The sequence below is a fragment of the Thermobia domestica genome, chromosome 4 (assembly GCF_964235325.1).
Source record: "Thermobia domestica chromosome 4, izTheDome1.hap1.1, whole genome shotgun sequence".
Taxonomy (NCBI): Eukaryota; Metazoa; Arthropoda; class Insecta; order Zygentoma; family Lepismatidae; genus Thermobia; species Thermobia domestica.
In genome coordinates, this window is record NC_137457.1 from 282,748,307 (window position 1) to 282,770,537 (window position 22,231).

General features: G+C 33.5%; 1 protein-coding gene across 2 annotated transcripts in view; it reads left to right on the plus strand.

Annotated features, from left to right (window-relative positions):
* LOC145684108 (uncharacterized) overlaps positions 1 to 17,792 on the plus strand; it is a 223,757-nt gene extending 205,965 nt beyond the window's left edge. For both annotated transcript variants that reach the window (XM_081756018.1, XM_081756019.1), the window contains exons 3-4: positions 5,565 to 5,686; positions 13,898 to 17,792. In XM_081756018.1, the coding sequence (XP_081612144.1) occupies positions 5,565 to 5,686; positions 13,898 to 14,107 (332 nt within the window). In that variant the 3' untranslated portion in view covers positions 14,108 to 17,792. The remainder of the gene's footprint in view (positions 1 to 5,564; positions 5,687 to 13,897) is intronic.
* Positions 17,793 to 22,231: the final 4,439 nt, after the last annotated feature.

The following is a 22,231-nucleotide window of genomic DNA, read 5'->3' on the forward strand; positions in this document are numbered from 1 at the left end:
TTGTTTGTGTTGAACGCACACTCACGAGAAACTAAATACAGGACAATGCGCACAAAACACACAAGTCCAATAATAAAAATAAACAATATTACGCAACATGCAAATAGTATTTCCCTGATAGGCTATTACATTGTTTGAAAGTTTAACTTACTAATATTTAAAACTTTCTAAGTGATAGGATTTCGTTATTTCTACTTGTTGCACATGTTACGTGTTTAAGTTCTTGGAGATCTCTGATTACTTCTTGTGTATTTTACAAGCCCGTTTACTCAAATCTTGGTTAACCGAATTGATTAATAATAATAATAATAATAATAATAATAATAATAATAATAATAATAATAATAATAATAATAATAATAATAATAATTTTTCTACAAGCTGAATTAAACTTCGTAGTTTCAATCATATGGCTTTAGTTTCGCAATGATCAGTTCTGAAGACATCATATATTGCCAATAACGTCTTTTCATGTTGAAAATATATCTAAATATACAGTCCTGTACATAGGGTTGTCATACGTCCGTATTTTGTACGGACTGTTTGTATTTTGGGGTCCGTGTTCGTGTCTGTATCGTACAAAGCATGAAATAGCAAAATGTCCGTATTTGACAGTTTTTGGAGCTGCCAGAAGATTCCTGAGTCGAGAATCGCTAAAATCTCGGGCGAAATTTAGTTATTTTTTATGTTGGTGGCAACACTGTTACCGTAACAGATCAGAACCGCCGCGGCCGTAGCGCCGTATCACCTCTGAAAATAGCGAGTGTTCTTGACGCATATAAACAGCACAAACATATGCAAGAAGAAATTATTTCGATAAACAATACTACAGTATCAATATAATCATGTAATAAGTTTGCTTCCTCATTTAAGATACAATGTTAGTTTTTATTTTTTAATTTTGGCACTCCTGGTATAATAAAGGCAGATACCGAAGTTACTAAATAAATGTAAAAGAATTGTATTTTTATCATACAACTTACATTTTAGTTACTATTAATTACTAGGTTACTTTTTTTTAAAAAAAAAATCTCATTTTCCCATTCCAGGTCTCTTTTGGTTAGATTTAATTGCGTAATCTAATGCCATGATTTATTATATTTGTAGTAATGAAAAATTACAAAACATGTTAGTTTCCAATAATATTTTAAGTATTACAGTAAGCCATTGTGTGATGACCTAAAAAGATGATTTTTAGGTAAGAAATTTCAAAATATTTATTCTATGTTTGGCCACTGTATCTTTGACAGGTCGTCGTAAGGCTTGCTCGTATTTTGGATCAAAAAATAATGGGAACCCTACCTGTACATAAAAGAAAAACCTTTATTCCGGCTAAATCGAATTTTCGTTCAAACCCAACCATCATAGATTTCGTCAAATTCGATTAAACTGGACTATATAATGTATATGAATTAACAACATAATAAAATGATTATTTAGATGTGTATAGCTATAAATTTATTAGGTCTACGAGCATACACAATTTCATGTTTTTATTCCAATTCCTAGTACGTAAAACATGGGATTATAGGTTCAAGAAAAGCCCCATTTAAATAACATTGAGAATTTCTTCATTCCCTTTTAGACCCGCCTAAAAAATTTAAAATAATCACTTTTAGCAATTTTCCTGTGAGTTAGTGCCGAATATGTACAATCATACCAAATTTCAACTTTCCACGTCAACCAGAAATACCCGTTATTTTATGTCAGTGAGTTCATGTAGTTTTATATAAAGTTAGGATACTGCCTTATTAAACATTATTTATTATTTTATAAAGAAAGAAAAAAGAAAACGTATCCACGTCTGGATTCGTAACCATCACTTTTAGGAGTTAAACTCATAAATAGCAAGGTAACACATCTGATTACGCTATGAAGTAAACTTATCATTCATTCAGTTTTATACGTTGAAAAACGTCACACTCCTAAGTTTTAAGAAAATCTTATTTCGTCTCTAATGGAACCACTTTTCACATAAATATTATACCATATTTATGAATAAACGTTTGATTGTAGTCGCATGTATATGTTATGCAGACACAATGCACATACAACTCTTACTAGTGGTAACTTCAAGTTGAATCTTGAATCTGGTGATAACATATATTTTCTGAAAAAGTTTGTTGAGCAAGTTCCAAAACAGATTTCAATTCCTTGCCCGGAAGTGCCCTACCCCTTTAGGGCTGGAAGTATATAGAAAAACTTGATCTATATATCAAAGTATTCCGCATGACTAATAGATTAAGAATATAATATGCATTTCACAATTATATCCTATATCGAGTAATAAACATACAAAATGATTATTTCACTACAAATATCCTATATTAGTGAATCTCACTATCACGCTGTAGAGTGATCATGAGACAGTGTAAGTTACGTGGCCCTCACACCTTAAAAACCAAGTGCTGGCAGCATCATATTACCAGGACCGTGACGTGTGTTACATGACTCTCACATATAGCCAAAAACTAAAGCCAAACTCCGGCAAACAACATTCAGCCGGATCCCCCTTCCCTCTCATTACCCGGGCCTTGAGGCTAGAGAGCTTAAACCCTGAAGAGTGACCAATCGGGTTTGTATAGCTACAAAGAAAGAGCTGTTCGGATCGAGTAAAAGAGTTCAAATTACCACCACGACTAGTTTCCCTAATTAGTAACTCAAAATCTATTGAATGTTTTTGTACCGTGTGAACTATCAAACAACTCGTCTAGATGAGCAGTTGACGAATATATAATGAACGTATTGGTCTGAACGTATAGAAGTGAAATCGTGGGAAATATAGACATTGAAATACGTACAACGAATGTGTCATATTTAGCCATAACAATGAGTCACATTAGTTGTGATACCAAATGACTTACTGTTCACTGGATATTATGGATATGCTTTCTCTACTTTATAGGACCACCAATATACGATATTTATAGGAAATAATCATGTTTTTTTGTTTTATTCATAGATATAGGATATAATTGAGTAGTGCATATTATATTCCTAATCTACTAGTCATACAGATCACTGTAGTATATAGGACATATAGATCTAGATGTTCTATATATTTCCAATCCTGAAGGAGTGGGGTCAACTTCCGGGCAAGAAATTGAAAATTGTTTTGGAACTTACTCGACAAACCCTTTCAGGATATATATAGAACAATTGTACACTTTACTGATTTCTACACTTTATCTCCAGATTCAAGGTTCAACTTCATCTCTGGTTAGTAAACTTCATCTGTAGAAATCAGCAGTCATTTCAGATTTTAGTTTGGGAAAAGGGGGAGATTCTTCACGGACATAACAATTTCACTTTTTTATTAATATATTACTACACAATTTATTTTTTAAAAAATTAGATATTCCTCGAACTGAGGGGAAGAATTTGTCCTTCTCATCTTTTGGAGCTAAGAAACTTACGCTTTATAAGAACTGAAAATCGGAGAAAAAAAGCAAGACTAATATCTTTTTTTTTTTTTTTTTTTTTTTTTTTTGGCGTTTCATCCTTCATAGAGTGGTCCCTGGGTACGAAATTCAGAACAGATCAGTTTATACTTTTTAGTCCTGAATGAAATGAAATAAAACCCTTAAGTTTAAGATCCCGTAGTTATGCTGAATAATAAGACTGAAGAAGAACTGGTAATCAATGGTTATACAATTATTAGTACAATGATAAAATGACATAGACACAACACGACATTTACAATCTCACAAGGAGTTGTAATAGAACCATCAAACCTACGATCTTTCTTTCTCACTACCGCAATGACGAGGTTCTAATTTTAATTCATCGTACATTATAGCAACTCGTAACTGCATGTAATAATTATAACCAGGGCCCGGATTTTAATATGCTAAAAAAAAAACTTTAAAATATTTATTTTTATGTGCTAAAAAATGAAAAAAAAATTGCTAAAAATTAAAAAAAATATTTAACAAAAAATATCGAGGAAAAGTATGGAAAAAAACACAAAATAAGAAAAGTAAATACTGGTTCCCACCAATAGCTCCTGTTCATCAAATGTCGAAATTCCATAGGCATTGCACTGAATAACTAACGTCTTTTCCAAATTGTCTATCGTAAAACCATGGCTATTGTCACGGAATAATGCCTTATATTGAAAAAAAGGAGCGTTCTACGTCACATGATGTTAACCTCGCGTTTTGAAAAGGGGCACATTATGAATATTCACAACTTCACTTCTGTTTTGACCTTTCAATACTTCAGATATTTTATATAGGATTTTATAGCCAATCTTTTTCTCAAACAAATCCTTAAATTTTTTCTTAGGACTTCAGCTTTCGAAGCAGAAAGAACATTCAGCTTTCTTTCAACGCATTGTACTTCTTTAACCGAAGTACTCGATAAATCTCCCGTAGTTTCTAGTTTCTCTATAGAGTGAGTCAAGAAACCAAAATTGGCAGATATGAAAGCCAAGTCACATTTCAAGCCAGTGTCATTTACTAAATTTTGAACAATTTCAATGGATGAAACATTATCTGGGTTTAGTTTAGTTACTACAGATACAAATGCTGCAAAATTATCCGCATAAAATGGTATTGCATTAAGCCAGGCACCCAACCGTGTGATTACGGGTATTAGAGGAAGTGAAAGATCGGGATTTGTTTCTTTGAGGAAAAGTTGAATTCTAGTTGGCGATTTTACGATTTTTTTTTTTTTTTCATTTGACACTAACTTGTCTACTTTAAGATAAAGGGGTTAGGATTTTTTCACACAATCGATGTAGGGCGTGTACGACACACGTCACATGAATCATATTAGGGTAGCATATAGAAAGAGCTTCACAAGCTTTCCTCATATAAAGAACAGTATCAGTCAGAAAAAGCAAAACGTCATATTTCACATCATTCAGCAACAAAATGTGCAAAGATTCATTGAACAGCCTGACATTTGTCAAATTATTTCCTCATTTTTCAGTACACATCTCTTTTTCTTTCTAACCCACTTTTCTAACGCTAACAGAATCACTATTGCATCAATGCTCATCCAAATTTTTTCCATGTTCACATACGGACTTAATGTGTGTTAGTGTTTCTTCATAGCACTTAGGTAGATAGTTTTTCGGAAGCGTTGACTCATCTGGAGGACTTAAGTTCGATATACTTGGTAGGAAAATTTCGGAGCTCGGGATTGTTTATCATATATAAGGGTATGTCAGTATGTCATGTAGCCTATTCTTTTCCCGATGTTAATTTCTTTCGAGAGAAAGAAAAGAACAATTCGTTGTGAAATTTAGAATAAAATAACGGAAAATTATTAAAAAATATATATTTATTTAAAAAATGTTCAAAATATTTATTTACATAACATTTTTCGAACAATATGTATTTTTACATATGTGAAATAAAATTTGTAATTTATACTTACAGACTCTTAATTAGGATAATAAACTTTGTTTTGGGCTTGTACGTGTTTGAAAAAAAAACGTTTTTACATATAAATCCGGGCCTTAATTATAACAAAGCAAAGTTATGATCACCAGTAGTATTGATATCAATAAGCATTGATGTGTAATGATTTAACATTATGTGTTTTACTATTTGCAGTGGAATGTCAAGAACAAGAGCGGAAGATTATCACCACTTGTAAAACTCTGTTGTCCCTAACTGGAGAATTCCACTCCAGTTTTCTAGAACCATGCTTTCAACATGGACTTTGTTATGCTTGTGTAAGTATTACTGCTATATCACAATGACAAAGCCTTTGACTGATACTATGGGCACTTATACTTTAGTTCGTTAGATGATAAGATTCCTTTCTTCTCTTACAGTACTTAAAGTACTAAAAGAATATTTTAAGATTAGTCGTATCTAAGTTTACCATAGTTATGTTATTACACTTTAATTTTTATCGGTAGAAAATACGTACCTAACCGAGAGCCATTTTACTTAACACCTATAAGGTATTATATTGAAGTTCCGAATATAATCCATTTTGATACATAAGTGTTTTAACTTTATAGAATTGTATTGTATTCTCTTCTTATAACAGTAAATATGTTCTTACAAGGGAAGGTCACGAAATGGCTCCGCTGAGATCCGAACGAGATAATTGTGTTTGCATTTGATGTGTTATAACCTAACGAATCCTAAAGTTATACGTGTCACCGAGCGGGATATCCTGAGTTAGAACACATTTTGTAATATAAAAGCTATTGGCTGACAGAATAGTTTGAACAGGTCATTTGTTCGGAAACGGTTGGGTAGATGGAAAATTCGAGGAACATGTACCCCATCATTTTCAAGGGCATACTTTTTGCAGTAAAAAATTAGCTAGAAATTTCGGCGCCCGGGGCGAAGTAGAATTCGGCTTCCCCTACAGTCATCTTACCAAGCTTTTTTTAAATATACATATAAGAGAAGCCGTTTTTGTTGTTATGCTATGCTGAATTTTTATCAAGCTGCTTGCGAAGATAATTACGACTGCCAAAAGCGATCATTATGCGTTTTTTTTTGTTTTTGTTTTTGTTTTGTTTTTTTCAAATAAGAGCTGCTTTCAAAAAGCTTATTTTGGACTTTTCGTTAAACTTGACAAAACTGCCTTTGGTTGTATACAAATCCACCTGGAGAATAGTTATGGAAACTTTCAACTATTTACAACGTTTTATGCTATCGATAAGAAATTAAATTTCAATACATTAGAAACTATGTGCTTGTAAAATATTCTAAATCAGTGACAGCATTAATTTCCAACAATAATTATTTAATTATAATTGTAAACTTTTGTAGTTTTATTCTGTGTGTAAACACAAAAATAGCATTTTAATTTCGATTCTCTTACAGTAAAAAAATATTTTGTGAAATGTAACAGAAGTTCAGAACGGAGCCTTCTTTGTGAATTTCTTAATATTGATAAATGGAGGTGAATAATATGTTTAATATTTGTATTTAAAATCCAAAATATAGTTTTGCTACTACATATGTTTGAAATTATAGTAATTACTTAATGTCTCAATGAATGAAAGTTCGTAATTTAAGGCTAATTATTATTAATTAGCCTATTAAAAATACACTAACGCACATACAGGCATATGTGCGCAGACATATGTTTTGTATGCATGCAGACATAAAAATATCACAAAACTAAAAACGTATGCACAAAAAGAAATCCTGGCGATACAATTAGTTGATGGACAAATGATCCCAATAAATTCCTTCAAATTGGAAGCATTTCATATGTCAATGGAATTTTTAAAAAAACATTGGTAGTGATCAGTTTTTGAGAAACGAAATTCGTTGGGTTAAGTTCTGACCACTTAAGCCCCTATTCAACAGTACAACTACTTCAAATTCGAAAATATTATTATTCCCCTTGTTTAGCTTCATTTTTAATATTCCCGCGCAAACAGCAGCCTGTGTCATCACTTCACTCCTGTCATCTTGTCCCAGGGTCCCCGAAGGGTCCCAGGTGCGGTCCAATTCAAAGTTTTTGAATGGCAACGGGTGTTAAGTAGCACATCGTTTAAAAGCTGTTGTTAAATGAAAGAAGATGGAGCAAATCTCGACTCTCTACGATAACCCCGTGCAAAATGATAGAGGGTCAAAATGTAAACACAAATTAATTAACAAGTCTATTTCCATCTTGAATTCAAGATGGCCACTCAAAACCTATGTCAGAGGTATAGGCACTCTGAACTGCTGAAGCTAGAAATACTAAATTTGGCATGAATGTTGATCAGTAAGAGTAGGTGACGAAAAGATACGAAATGTTCAAAAACGCAATATCTTGAGTTTAAAATGCCGTACTATGTATCACATGCATTTCCAGCTCAAACCACTGGAGCTGGAGAAGCGAAATGTGGTATTTACGTTTATTGTCATATCCATAAAAAGTCAAAGACGTATCATCTGTAATCCAACATGGGTGCCATCGTGAAAAATGACTTTGTATATAAATGATGACAATTGTGTTGCATCTGACAATCAGCTGACAATTATATTGCATCTTCGTTTATTCGAACCGTTGAAATAAAGAGATCTACGAGTGACCCGACCGAAGTACAGAAGTTGTTGCAACCAGGCGGAAGCTGTACCTGCCGCAGCAGACGATTGGAAGTATCATAGAACGGAGCATTGTTTATTTACCATTTCAATTATTTATTTCTTTGCTCTCACTTGCATTATCTGTCTTGTTTGTATCATATTTAAATTAGTCCGTCATTGTGAATTCATCTTTTGTTTCACAACAGCTTTCAAACGATGCGCTACTTCACACCCCTTGCCTCGAAACTTTTGAGTTGGACCCCACCTGGGACTCTGGGGAGGCCCTGAAACAAGACATTTTACTTTAAATTGCTGTACTTTGAAAATAATGCCTCACGTGTTTTCCTGTTTTCACATTTGTCTCCATTTCCGATTTATATGGGTGCGCATGGACTTTTCAATTAAACTTTGGTTTATATTTTGACTCCCTATCATTTTGCGTAGGTTTTCCGTAAAAAAACTAGAAAATTGCTCCATCTTCTTTCATTTCACAACAGCTTCCAAATGGTATGCTACTTAACCCCCTTGCTATTTGAAACTTTTGAGTTGGACACCGTCTGGGACACTGCGGGGCACCCTTGAACAAACTTTTTTTTCTACCCCAAAATGTGTGCTCTGAAAATGATGGCATAAGTGTTATTCGAGGTTTCGATATACCCAACCGTTTCCGAACAAATGACCCAGTCCAAACTATTCTGTGAGCTAATAGCTTTTACATTACAAAACATGTTCTACCTCACGATATTCCGAGCGGTGGCACGTATAACTTTGGGATTCGTCTAGTTATTACATACCAAATGCAAACACAATTGTCTCGTTCGAATCTCAGCGGAGCCAGTTTGTGACCTTCCCTTGTTAGTAAACACACAGTTCACCAATAACCTAATGATTTCATTAATAAATTTTGATCAATTATTATTTACACTATGTTTTAAAATGCATAAAATTATAGTAAAAATACCCACCATTTGCTTTTTTTCACTTTCGGAGTTTCAATTAGAATTAATTTACATACCTGCTGATAATTACGAGCAGGTTTACTTTTGGCGCATCACTAGAAGGAACTGTTGACATTATAATTATTTCATTAATTTCTTTCTTATTGTGTCCTAAATGATTTGCGCTAGGCGACATGAAAATATCTCACTTGGCATAGATAAAATTCAAGGGGGTCATCAGAAGTAATTGTCGAAAAAATTTTTCTTTTACGATTTGTTTATATATACGGAGTCCGGATTTTGGTATACAAACTGAAGTGCATAAAACAAACCCACTTGTGCTAAGTGACCACAAAAAGCACGAATGCCATCTAACCGAGTCAGGGCAGGGCGAAGCTGAGGACCGAGGCTAGTGACAGGGTGTGTCCGAAAGGAGAAGGCGTGTCAGCGACGGTGGGTAAACGAGTAAGCTAGGATGGTGAAAATAAGTGCGTGTTCGCAATGATAGGATTTGCAATAGCAATTGTCATGGTTTCATACTATTAGCGCTCCATTTGTAAACTTAAAATACAGCTTCTGTACACTGTGGAAAAATACTCCGGCGGTAGAAAATGGTATATAATACAGTTCTTTCATATGCACTCCCTTATTTTATTTGTCGTAAAGCACTTGTAATGATTTTACACTTGCAACCCTACACTAGTAAACCTAAAATGCATTTGTATTACTTTGCTTTTAATTATATTTCCTGCAGAAGTTTGTTTTTTATAAATCTTTTTTTCATGAAAAGTATTGAATTTTACCTCTAAATCTTCCAAAATGTGGTGCACCAAAAGTAAACCAGCACCGATAATTATTTATATTTTATCTTAATTTGTTATGTTGGAACTACATAATATAATTGTTTATAAGGTCAACATTATCCTTAGTTTCGCTAAAGCATGTTTTCCAAGTTTTCTAGATTATTCTTCTACAGTACCTTGTTTTATACAGGTAGATTCGCTTGCTTTAACATGAGTTTTAGTTATATATAATGTTTTCTTATTTTTATATTAAAGAATAGTATGATATGATATGATATGCAAGAATTAGATGAATAAATAAATATTCTATCAGGCCTTGTTTCCATTTTGTATTAATACACAATAACACACTAAGCAAGGCTATGTGATAATATGTAAAAAAAAAAAAAAAAAAAAAAAAAAACAATATCACGTAACGGTTTCAACACAATAACTGTGTCTTCATCAGACTTCCACTCCTTCTGGCTGCTTGGGAGTTGGTCATCACTTATATACTTTCCGGAGATCAACTTTTAATTAGACTCCGCCCCTTCGTTAAAAAGTAACACTTGTGTGGCTTTCACTTTCACTTTTCAGCTGCACACATGTCCAATTAAAAGTTTCTATTCTATTCTATTCATCTCCCTCGCGGGAGATTTTATAATTAAAAAGTCACAGCACTAAGGCCAAGTTGACTGCTTCACTAGAATTGTTTTAAATCTTTTTGTTGTTAATGGAATTGTAGAAGATGGCCCGTTCCAAAATGGACGAATTGGCCTGTTTCAAATAGTTCTGTTTCCACACTAGTTTGTGAATTAAAAAGGAAGGCAGAAGCGTAGAACATACAAAAAATTATGTATAACACTATAAAAATTGTAATGTACTAAATTATGTCCAAAATTGAAATTGCTGTTAAAAATTAAATTGAAATAATTGAAGAGCATGACGCTCTATTGTGTAGAACATTCTACGCCATCTTGCCAACCACCAATTAAAAGTTTACTTTTATCGCTGGATGCATTCTGTCCTCTAATTATCCTTATTTTCCTTGAATTTTTTTCCTTTCTTTCTTCTTCCTTTTCGTTTCTTCTTCTTTAAGCAGAATCTTCTCCCACTCTTTATCGAGAATCCTGCGTACCAAATTCATCACCTTGTCTCCTGCCTTCATACTCTCCCTGGCTTCCTTTCATTTTCTCACCAAAGTTCTGTTCTCTACTCCTATGACATCTGCTCCTTCCCACCCTATCCTGTGGTTTGTCTCTTTCTGATGCTTGTATATCGCATTGTTGTCCCTTGTCAATCTTACATCATCCTGGTGTTGTTTAATCCTTTCTTGCATTTTCTTTTTTGTTTCTCCTATGTGAATTTTGTTACACTCCGCGCATCCTACTCTATATATTACTCCCCTTTGATCTTTGTCCGCTATTGCTTTTCTCTTGGTCCTTCTGGCTAGTTCAATTATTCTGCTTCCTCCTTTCCTGTACGTCTAATTCCTGCTTTCCGAAGCATTCTCTTGATCTTCTCTGTTTCTTTGCCTAGGCTTTCTATTCCAAACCATTTTTGTTCTTGTCTTCTTTCTTTTTCTTTCTCCCTCTTGCTATGTCTCTTGTGACCCTATCCTCTTCGTTCTATCCATTTCTCCTTAGTTGTGTCCAGAATTTCTTTAAATCTGTTTTCCTCTGTTCCCTTGCTCAGTGTGTTATCGTGTATTAGAATAAATAAAATATGTAGAACTACTAAAAATAGCACTAATTAAATCGCACGACCCTTCATCCCATTTTTGAAGCTTCGAATAAGAAAGAGCCAGTCATCATTTATTTCTTTCGTAACTTTTTCTTCTTCTTCTTCTAATCTTTTTTCCTGAAAGAAGCAAGGTTTTATTCTGGTGCAGACATTTCTCATATAATCTTTGTCATAATCATATACGTTGCTAAGTAATCTCAATGATAACTTTTCTGTAGTGTAGCTAAGTAATTTAAATGTAAAAATGGATGGAAATGAAAAGTACTGATTTTCCATTTTTATTTCATTCCTGTTGTATCTATCAGTTATTATGGTTAGGAAAGTAACAAACATCTTAGATCCAAAGATTATACATGAATAGACGCGACTGGTACGCTCACCAATATTAAAGCGTACTTGAAGTTAAGGTTGCATATGTAAAAGTTAATGTAAAAGTATGTAATAAAAAGAATAAATATTTTAAAATATTGCAATGAGGGTAGAGCACTCAGAAAATGGTGAACATATTATCACGACTGGAAACGGGAACAAAAATATATATCAACGGAACAACAGGGCAAGAACCTTAAAACCGAAACTATTCGGACAAACTTCTACTCATAACTGTACGTGTATTTCAAACATCCTTATGCTAAATTGCAGTGATTGCATGTAAATAAACAGACTGATCACATTTTAGGAAAATTACTTATTATACATAGTGATACAGTTTCAAATTCCAGAAATATAACTGGTTCGAAGGGATAAAAAAACTGATGGAAATCAAGGAGAAACAAACTTTAGGAAACGAAGATAATCTTTCCATCGATAATCTTCGGAAACGTTACACCATCATATTCTGGATATATTCCATAACTCCTGCATGCAAAAATGTCGAATGGAATAATACACAATGTTGACTAAATAATGTAATGTGTATTTTGGACTGTTATAAACTTACTTCTTCTTCATATAATAGTTTAGCATGAACTGGTATCATTATCATGTCATAATTTGTAAATATATTTAACAACTGACCAAATGGTAAGCCTAAAGCAGCAAGTTGTGCACCACAACCTTACTTGACCGGATCGAACTGCAAACTTCCATGCACCAGAGCTAAGCGCTTTACTACTAATCACCGTGCCCTCTAGGTTTGTTAGAATTTAGTAGTTTATTATATAGTTTTATTCCTATGAGGTATGACAAGTTTTGAGATTTGGAAACCGAGAAATTTTGCATATCCAGTGATTGATGATTGTGGTTGTGTATTGCTGTAAGTCCAAATTTAGTGGAAATTTTTGTTTATTAATATATAGCTATATAAATGATGATGTTTTGAGAATATACATATACACAGTAATGGTATACAATAGTTTTGTAGTTGTATGAAAGGAAACTGATAGCATTATTCTTAGCATCTTCATCCGTATTGTATACCATTGTAAATACTTTTGTCGCATGTCAGGTATTCCAGAAAATGATTCCATACAATATAAGTAGAGATGAAACTTTTTCGCAACAATTTTGATATTTTGTAGCATTACTTATCACAATTTTCGCATTTATTTTTTAAATGTAGCATTTTTTTAAATTGTGGTACTTGTAAAAAGTATATTTTGGTAGTAAGGTGTATCTAATACAAAAATGAGGATATACATTGCTCAGTTGCACATTCTAGCTAATGTGTTCACTGAAATATAGACATTAATGAAAAAATTTAAACACATCCTCTAACTTCATCCTTAGTTAAAGGATAACGTGCAGCAAGACATTACCAATTCTTCTTTTAACTTTGTTCTCCTGTCAGTAACGATTATATTATAGTTAGAAAAGAATTTCTAGGAATCAACACTCGAGACTGGCAACTATCTTAAACGTAACGAGCTGACAGCAAAATACTCGCATTTAACTTTTAAACTTTAACAATGATACAATGTCAACTTCCTTACCCTCACCGTTGAGGACTTCAATAACCTTACCTTTAAATTCATAGTAAGCAACCAACAGATCATGGATATTTTCACCATAAAACACAGTCAACGATTTTGTTGATATCTACAACGATTTTTAAGTTAAATAATACTGGAAATGTGCTTTATAGTTATTATTAGCAAGAATTCCACTTTTTCGTTTCCATTCGCTTTTATCGCAAATATCTCAAAAATTCGCGATAAGATAAACATGATTTCTGGCTCTGAAACGAAAACTTTGATGTTTCCTGAAGTATATACGTATTTTTTTGTTTCGTAGATTTCGCATTAACGAAAAAGTTTCGTCTTTACATATAAATGAATAAGCCAAGCGGAAGTTCGTCTCTAAATATAAATGACTAACCAAGCTGAAGTAAAGTAGAACATAGTAGAATAAGTGTTATTTCTAGCATATTTCTATTTTTCCTGTTTCTTTCTTTGTTGATAGAAAAAAATGTTTATTTATTATTTCGTGATTTCAGACCTCTCTTGCGGGTCCTAGATATCGTGCTGCATGTGACATGGAATTCTTGAAAGAAGCCAACGCCATTTGTGAAGACAATGTGATATGCCAGCGAGTAGCTCAAAATGTTGCAGATACGCTGATGAAACTCAGGATGTACGAGAAACCTCACAGAGGTGAATGCTGGCGCTTCCCTTGTATGTCAGAATTCATGGCACGGCGCCGATAAGCGAAAAAAACGAGAATTATAATAAAACCTAATAATAATAATAATAAGGCGCCATGTTGTGAAAAAAAGTGTTGTTTCCCTTCCGAAATGAAGTGGAGTAATTAATTAAATTATTATCTGCAAGAAAAGAAATATCATATTTTCCTTCTTTGTTATCTGTTAAGTAATCTTATATCATTCATGTGCAAAACAGAGAATATAATAAAATGTTATGGTCAAACAATCATAAACACAATTATGTAGTAACAAAGAAAAAATAGTTCCACTATGTTAGGTTCAGACAAATGGTGGAACCTTCAAACAAAAAAAGGAAAAAAATATACATGTGTGTTGTGACATATAGAAAGAATGCCCAAAATTTTACACCTGTTCTTCATATACAGATTTGTTTGTGATCATAAAACTTGTATTGAAATCGAGATGCCATGTTCTATTTCGCTGTGACCCAAAAAAGGTATTTTTACTGTGCTATATTGTGAATTTTTTCTATGCTTTCCAATGGATAGTTTTTCTTCCTTAAGTGTTTATTCTTTGTAAGTGAAAAATAGCTCGGTATGTTATTCTTTACGAAAGAAAGAATGAAAAAACACACACATGATGAAAAAAGGCCTATTTTTCATTCCAATCTTTTACAGATATATATACGCATATATATGTTATTTTTTTGTGTTTTCATAAGCTAACCCGTTTTCATTCTATAATTGATAAGCATTTATGACAAGCCAGACTAAAAAGTTACTTTACAATAGTAACACGAATAAATTCAAAAATAATAAATTTTTAAGGACAAAAGATTCATTCGTCAGATTATTTACAGTATTGTTAAACCAAAAAATGTAAAATGGTTTTTCACTTCACATGATTCTAAAAATAAAATAAGAGACTTTATTTTTCTGAATTTGATTATATCAAAAATATAATTGTTATATCTTATATCTTTTAAAAAATGTATGGGAAATATTTTATAAAATGTTACCGAAAAGTGTACTCTCAGAACTGAAACATAAAATTTATTCTGCATGTATAAATTAGCAAAAAGAAAATGTCAGAGAACAAGAAACCATTAATTAATATTTCTTAATTAAAGCGAGACATAATGGGATAATGCAACTTTCAGTGTTGTCATTAGGAAAGGTATTTTGGGAATTTGAGAGAAATAACAATTAATATCATCACAAGCAAGATGATCCTTCTAAAACCCTAAGCAGGGAAAACTTTTCCCGAAAACTTCTTCGGATAATTCTAACATTTATCTGAATTTTCAGCTCAAACTGTTCAAATAGAAATTATAGAGAACGGATATCTTTACTATTATATTCCCACTCAACCAAATCTTATATCAAGTCTATCAAGCCTACATTTATATTTTTTTATTATTTTTTTCTGATATAAATGTTTTCCAAAGCTGTCCAGAGGGATATCTTAAAGTGACATCAGACATGTTGTTACTTTCTATCTTAAATCAGGCAAATGAATATAAGATTACGATTTTGAATATTATATACGTACTTAATGTACTTCTAAATTATATCTATCCAGTAACGTAACTATGAGGCAAACGGGGCTTGTGTCCGGGCGCCGGATTTGGAGGGCACAAAATTAGGCAAATATTTGATGGAACGTTTTGGTTTGGTTGGTCAGTGGGGCGCTACCACGAGTTCTTGTCCCGGGCGACAACTAACCTAGTTACTTCGCTGTATCTATCCTCACTAAAAGATGTTTATTTTTCCTCCCTACGTGGTAGGTCTACTATTGCTTGTTCAGAACTATGAAATAGATTTTTGTAATAAAGCGAAATATTGCAGTATCTAGCAGTATCTACCTATGACATAAAAGCTATAACACAGTATTTTTTTTTTCTAACGTGGAGAAAAGGCAAATAAAACTGTATTTTGTAAATCATATATGTCTTTAAAGACATCTTTTTCATACTACAATCACATATTCTACTAGACAAGTTCGCATGTTATTAAAACTGTAAGCAATAATTATAATCAATAGAGCTTTTTAAAACATACCAAATAATTATGAAAATTAAATTGTAAATACATAATAACCTTCATTTAAGGGTCCATCAATTTCATTGGTCCCTTTCGTTGCTGCACTACTTCATCCAAAGATAATTTAAACTACTAGATTGCGAACTATCAAGTTATGCTCAGGCCCCCGCCACGTAAAAGTTTGGGAACACCACTCTTCTATTTTGTTTGATCATGGCGAAAAGCAAATCAAAATAGTTGCAAGTATTGGAAATAAATAAAATGTTCTGTCCCGTGTTCTCATTTTAACATATATTATTCGTAACAAGGATAAATACCCTCAATGCTGAGATCCCTCTCCCAATAAATCAATCTTGTCAAGATGTATTTATTGTGACGGGGATAACTAGCCTCAATGCTGAGATCCCTCTGCCAATTAATCGATCTTGTCACGATGTATTTATTGTGACGGGATAAATAGCCTCAATGCTGAGATCCATCTGCCAATTAATCAATCTTGTCAAAATGTATTTATTGCGATGAGGATAAATAGCCTCAATACCGAGATCCTTCTCCCAATTAATCAGTCTTGTCAAGATGTATTTATTGTGACGGGGATAAATAGCCTCAATGCTGAAATCCCTCACTCAATTTATCAATCTTGTCAAAATATATTTATTGTGATGAGGATAAATAGCCTCAATACCGAGATCCTTCTCCCAATTAATCAATCTTGTCAAGATGTATTTAATGTGACGGGGATAAATAGCCTCAATGCTGAAATCCCTCACTCAATTAATCAATCTTGTCAAAATATATTTATTGTGACGTGACGAACACGCTGACATAAATCTACACAATCTTTTAGTAATATTTTATCAGCATTGTACAATGTCTCAAGATCTATTACAGATATATTTGAGATCTGAGCTGTACAGGATTAATCTAAACTAAAATAATTTATGATTCGAACTTCTTTAATTATATTGAGGGAAGTTACCATGAATGTCGTTAAGGTATATTATATGAAGAAGGCAGGTATTGGCAACACTGATTATTTTGTTAACTTATTGAAAACTTTAAAAAAATCATTTATCATCGTTTGTGTGTATGTGTGTGTGTATGTGCGTGTGTGGGAGAGGTATATACACAGAGATGTGAAAATAACAATCACATTTAATAGTATTAATTAAATAGTTAAACACGACATTGTTTCAGCTGTACAAGGGCTGTATGACTGTTCATACTGTGATTACTGTTCTTTTGTGACAATAATCTCCGCAGGAGTAATCGTTTGTTGTTATTCATCCTTCACGTTCTTGTAATAAATTTTACACACACACGCAACTCAATCCAAAAAACGCTTCTACAAGAGCAGTAAGAAAAAAAAAACGTTTATCACAAAATCAATCATCTCGTTTGTTCTCTGACATTTTGAATTTAAAATTATTTACCAGTAGTTGATAAGATGTTAATTGAAAAAAACTTGTTTTATTGGTTTCAAACAAGAAATTAAAAGAAAAACATAATTAAAAATATGAAGCACAGAGAATGAAGATTGTGTTAGCCAATCAATAAAGCCTTGTTGCTGCTGTTTGAATCCAGTGTTTGACTGAAAAGAATTTAATGAGAACCCCTTTTGTCTTGTATTGTAATAATAAAAAAAGAGAGAATATTCTGAAAAATAAAATCTGTTTCAAAATTGAGGGAAGAGCCTTTATTCTTACTTAGACAACCACAGAATACAAAGATGATTTACATAAAAAATGTTTATTTTTTTATAAATGTGTTCCGTTATCCGCTTGTTGATGTACCGCAATTTTCACCTCTTCATCGCTTCGAACATGTTTATCCTTCATCCTCTCTTTGAGTGGACCAAAAACATGAAAGTCACAAGGAATGTAGCAGGTATGGGCCATTCACCTTTTATATCCTGGACTGTAGACACGGTTAAACAGATACAGAGTGTATCAAAAAGGATTTTACAATTTTGAAAACTCATATTGATCGATTCGTTTATCTTACAGACATGGTTTTGGTGCCCTTTTGTAGCAAAATACATTTAGTTTTGATTCACGTAGTACACTAGTTCAGAAACAAGCCACCGCAGGCGCTAGCGGCAGTTGGAGCAAAGATGGTTGCCTTTACTGGTCCCGAGCGTGCTAGCTGTGTGTTTTGGTTTGAAGAATCCAAGTTTACAACAACTGTATTTTGCTCCAAAATTCGATACAAACAGTGCAAACCACTTACACCCTCCCAATTATGACTTCACACCCCCAAACTAAATATTCTGGTGGAATCCCTGCTTCATTGTTGTATTAGAACTCACTGTAAAACCATTAAAGAAACACAAGTAGGGATGCGCTCGAGTCGAGACATTTCTCGAATCTCGACTCGAATTCGAGTCGAGACACACGTTGTAAAATTCGAGACGAGTCGAGACAAACGTATTTCTCGATTCGATTTTTCGAGTCGAGTCGAGATTGCTCGTGAAAATCTCGAATGTCTCGAAAATCTTTCTATAATGTTTAATATTATTTTGAAGAAAGTATTCACTCAGAAACAGCCTTGAAACCATTTGCAGCATTTATTACTTTAGAAAATTATAGAACGCATAAATTTAATAGTTAATCTTTCGAGATCAAGATTTCATTTTCAGCTCAATTAAGTTAATTAAAACTAATGACGTGATATTGATTGTACTTCAAATATAATAATAATAATAATAATAATAATAATAATAATAATAATAATAATAATAATAATAATAATAATAATAATAATAATAATAATAATAATCGATTATCTACTTTGTATAAAACTATTATCCGTAGCCTATATGTAGTTTGTATAAAACTATTGCGATAAAGTGAACTTCATAAATTCTCTGAATGAACAATTGGCAGTCTATAGTAATTTAGCATAGTTATAATTATTGTTTTCGTTCCCATGAACGCAATAGGACTACATAACTTCTAGATTATTCGCTTTCCTATTTTGAGGCTTTAATGTTTTGCAGCGTATCACGAGTTACGATTATTATTATTATTATTATTATTATTATTATTATTATTATTATTATTATTATTATTATTATTATTATTAGGTATTCTGCCTTTCGGCAGGTCTTGGGACTACTGAGGATTTTTTTTACTCAATTTTAGATTTTGGCCTGGAAATGTTTCTTCCAATTTTCTCGATCTTCAGCTTCCTCTTTTAACTCCCAATATTTTCTCCTACCTTTCAAATCTTGGATCAGCTGTGTTCTTCTTCCTATTCCTCGCTTCCTTTCCATCTTTCCTTCTATGGCAGTGTTAAGAAGACAATTTCTTCGCAAGATGTGTCCAATCCAATTGGCCTTTCTACGAAGAATGGTGGCGAGAATTGTCCTCTTCTCTCCTATCCGTTTTAAAACATCCCTGTTTGTTGCTCTCTCTGTCCATTTTATCTTCTCCATCTTCCCCCAACACCACACTTCGAAGCTTTCCAAATATTTCTTCTCTAACTTCCGTAATGTCCATAATGTATAATGTAACATACGAGACTATTTTACGTGGTATATTACAATAAATGGACTGCTTGGATGCCAAGAACTAGTAGAGATAGGTACCTTTCACTTCTATAGATAGGTATTTTTTAAAAGGATTTTCTAAACACTAAATCATAAAACAATAAACTACATACAGTAGTTACGGTTTTGGTTCCCAACATAAAAGAAACTTGGATTGTCCATGAGATATTGAACTTTAACTTTCACTCCTGGAAAATTTCAATTTTGGAGTTAGGCCACTTGGCATCAAAGCAGTTCACTGTAAGATAAATACACTCCTTACTTTACTCTAGTAACATAGTTGTTCAGGAGCCTGGGATTTCCATCCTCTCAAATGACAGCTGAACGATTGCTTGATACATAGGAGTAATAGTGTATTAAGTTTTCGACCTTTGGTGCGTCTCCGTATTTACACACTGATATAACTTTTCATATGAATTTATTTAGCTTTCTTTTGTTATTGACTTAACTCCGACTTCTCTCTGTTATCATGGAGGTGTTCATTCACTAGACATTGATTCTGCGCACTGCTGAAGGAGAAATGGGTTTAGTAATTTTTATTTTCCGAAATTCACGTCCGAAATGTATTTCACTTACTTACTAATCTTTTTGGAACGCTATTTGCTTTTTCTTTCTTTTTTTTTTTTTTTTTTTTTTTTCATGACAATTCCAAATAGTTTTGTTTGGTGCTGGGAGTATGTTCTATTTTCACCTAATAAAATTACGGGTTAATTTTGTAATCAGTTTTAAATTTACAGAAACTATTAAGTTCACAATCAAATCGCGCTAATTGTTTAATGCATTTCGAAGGCTTTTGTTTTTATGCAGCTCATTAAGGAAAACCTATTTCATAATCGTAACGTTCATTACTTTAAATACTAAGAAACTATAAAGGTAAAGGCCACTCGGCCAAGCCCCGGGGCCGCTGTGACTCAGCGGCACAGCTTTCACCCTTGGTGTGTGAAGACTCTGATTCGATCCCAGCTGGTACCAAGTGGGCTTTGTGGCATAGAAACACCGTGTGTGTGGACTTTCTTGTGGTTCTTTAGTCCCTTCCACTTACTTTATTCCACCATTTCATTCATTCTCAACATCACCGTTTTCTTTAGCTTACAAAAGAATGTTTACTTGCCCACTAGTTTTATTATTGTGAACTGAAACTCAAGTGCGCAGTTATCTTGGATATTTCTGTCCCTTTTCAATTTACAACTTGAGGTGGGATGAGGGTCAGGATAGGTCTAGTGATATACCGCTGAAAGATATGCTTCAGTACAGTGTCGGAAGCGGTATGTATTGTTTATGTTACTTGCAATGTTACTTCCCTATAAATTCACTCTTTCAACCCTTCCCTTATTCGAATACAGTGAACCGACTCTTTTGCTGAAGAAAGATGCTAAGAGAAAACTGAACTATATGTGTCTTAAAATTTTCTTTGAAGTGCAGTCTTTTGTGTTATGTTTTCACATCAATATGAAAAGATAGCGAGCCAGGGGTGTAGCCAGCAGGTTTGTGTAGGGGGCCCCGTCGTTTTTGAGGGGGGCCAGCTACAATGTACAAAGCCAAAAAAAAGTGTTGCTGCTAGTGTTTTTGAGGCCTGAAAGAAAGGAAAATTTTGGTTTTCTTCTGGAAAACTAAAAACACTATTTTAGCTTATTATTATTATTAATAATAATAATAATAATAATAATAATAATAATAATAATAATAATAATAATAATAAATTGTATTCAAGATAGTTTTTATTATGCTTAATCAAGAACTACTGCCCAGGACCAAACGCTATACTTTTGTGCATAACTATAAAGATAACCAAGAAAGTTCTGTCCCTTTTCGTGGAAGTCTGTGTTAAATTAGACCTCATACCGTGAGTTGAATGCGAGTGGAGATAAGGCGAATGTCAGTTGTTGGTGTGGGTATATCCAACATACTACCTGGTTGTGGCAATTCATACACACCGTGAACTTGTGTAAAGACAGAGGGAACAGGGGGCATCCACAGAGCGTCATAAGAGTATGTATGCTGAACAAGTTCAAATGGAGGTCAAACGCCGCTGTAGCGGGATAGAAGATATGCCAGGCCTTTGGTGAGGGTGTCGTGACGACGCGGACATTGCAGCGATGGTTTAACAAGTTTAAGAATGATGACGAAACACCCGAAAACACCACGTGCCAGAAGACCAGCACATGTACAAAGAGAAACTTGGACTACAATTCAGTATGTGGTGAAACCATTCGGCAGCACATCCATCAACTTGTGAAGCACTACAAGTTGGGCCGATGGGTCTCTCATATTTTGACTCCGGGCCAGAAGGCAACGCCGCAGTCGCCTGTGTTTATTTACTGTTTCGGAGCCATTTCTGGTCAGGGCGTTGACATGTGATAAAAAGTGTGTCCTATACGAAGCTCCACGGCGCCGTCATCATTGGTTAGCATCACATGAACCGATTTCAAAACAGCCGAAACCAGCACTGTAACAGAATAAGGTCCTGTGTGTTTGATGCATCGTGCATCGGGAACTGCTACCAGCTGGTCTGAGTATCAATGCAACTGTGTAGTGTCAGCAGTTGAGCTGTGCTCAACAAAAACTCAAAACTCT